The following is a 1,448-nucleotide window of genomic DNA, read 5'->3' on the forward strand; positions in this document are numbered from 1 at the left end:
TCAGAGAAAAATGGAGAAACAGATGGTCCAAACTGCCACCGCCTTTCAATCCATGTCGGACCCAGCATCTCATAATGCCAGCGAGCAAGCAGTAAGGCATCCAGTTCACGCTGCAGCCGCATTTATTTGCAGAAACCATAGCAACTAAGGTACTGGAATCCAGCCATCTCGCAATCCCCAACGAGGCGTTAAGTAGTCTGTGAAGGATCGGCAGTGGTCCGCGAACAGCCCCGACCCGTCGCGGATTTTTGTCCAATCCGTATCAATCGGGTATGCCATCAGAGCGCTCGGCGAGAGAGAACCCCCACTGCGTACTTCAATCAACAATCGCTCGTATCCTGTCGGTGAGGAACACCAGACTGCTCGTCGATGTAAGTAATTCCCGAGCACCATGCAAAAACTCGGCCTAATGGCAAAATTTGCAGTCACACCAGTAGTGCCGATCGATTAACGATTACAGTTTTTCTCACAGACTGGTTTCCAATTGCTGTCGATGTGACTGCAACATTCTTCTAGACGCCGACTGCTCGGGATTTTACCGTTCCCGCTTGGTATCCCCCCAACCAATTGGGAATCTGAGGTAGATGTGACTGGGCTTTTAGAACAAACATTTAAGGGATTAAGCACAACCAAGCATTGTGACTCCATACCTGCAGAGACACCAAGTTTTCACACATGTCGAAGTCTGTGGTTCTCCTGACGGACCAGAGCGTATCCTCAATATGGGGCACGTTCGCCAGCTGACCTGGAGATGTTTTACCGGTCTTGCTAGTCTTTGAAGAAGTCTTTGAAGAAGTCTTTGAAGATGTCTTTGAAGAAGTCTTCGACTTGGTTTTTGTAGTGTAGCTGCCGAAAGCAAGACAGTATTGTACTGGAACTCGTTTCAAACATCTTTAAGAATAGTACGATGATATCACAGCCAAATAAAGCTGTAGGATACTGAGAAAAGTAGAATATATTGATGACGGTATTAACAATAAGTATTTTAACATTTTCTCTAAAAGTTCATTGTGTCATTTAAACACGAATATATCTAATTACTGCAATACCATATCACGAAAGCCTTTTCTAAAGCTTGCCAGCAGTATGCTTAAGTCTGATGCACGCAGGAAAGTAATTCAATGTGTTTAAGTACCTGGAGGAGTAGGCATCTCGCTGGATATCCTCCTCCATGAAGTGTTCGCGTTGGACATTGACCTCTTCAGCCAGGTTCACTGGTAACTTCATTGACGTGTACCTGGAAAGACAAGGAAGAGGGAATTGTTCGTCTGTTGTCTCGATCCACTACCTGTTTGTACTTGTTACTTGTGTATAGAGGCTTAGTGGGATGCTGGCTGGTCTTTAAAAGGCCTTTCCATAATTGAGTTACTTGTGTCACTGTGATCTAATGCATACCCACATGCCCAAACATATACGACACACTTATCACCCCCCTCTCCCAACACAGA

General features: G+C 45.3%; 1 protein-coding gene across 1 annotated transcript in view; it reads right to left on the bottom strand.

Moving 5' to 3' along the window:
* The window catches only part of LOC119587923 (hemolymph clottable protein-like), a gene marked incomplete in the record, with an annotated part of 19,095 nt that overhangs the window by 16,120 nt on the left and 1,527 nt on the right, over positions 1-1,448 (bottom strand). Inside the window, 2 exon segments of the mRNA XM_037936634.1 lie at positions 651-846; positions 1,136-1,237. Coding sequence (XP_037792562.1) covers positions 651-846; positions 1,136-1,237 — 298 coding nt within the window.

Source organism: Penaeus monodon, chromosome 23 (genome assembly GCF_015228065.2).
Source record: "Penaeus monodon isolate SGIC_2016 chromosome 23, NSTDA_Pmon_1, whole genome shotgun sequence".
In the NCBI taxonomy this organism is placed as follows: Eukaryota; Metazoa; Arthropoda; class Malacostraca; order Decapoda; family Penaeidae; genus Penaeus; species Penaeus monodon.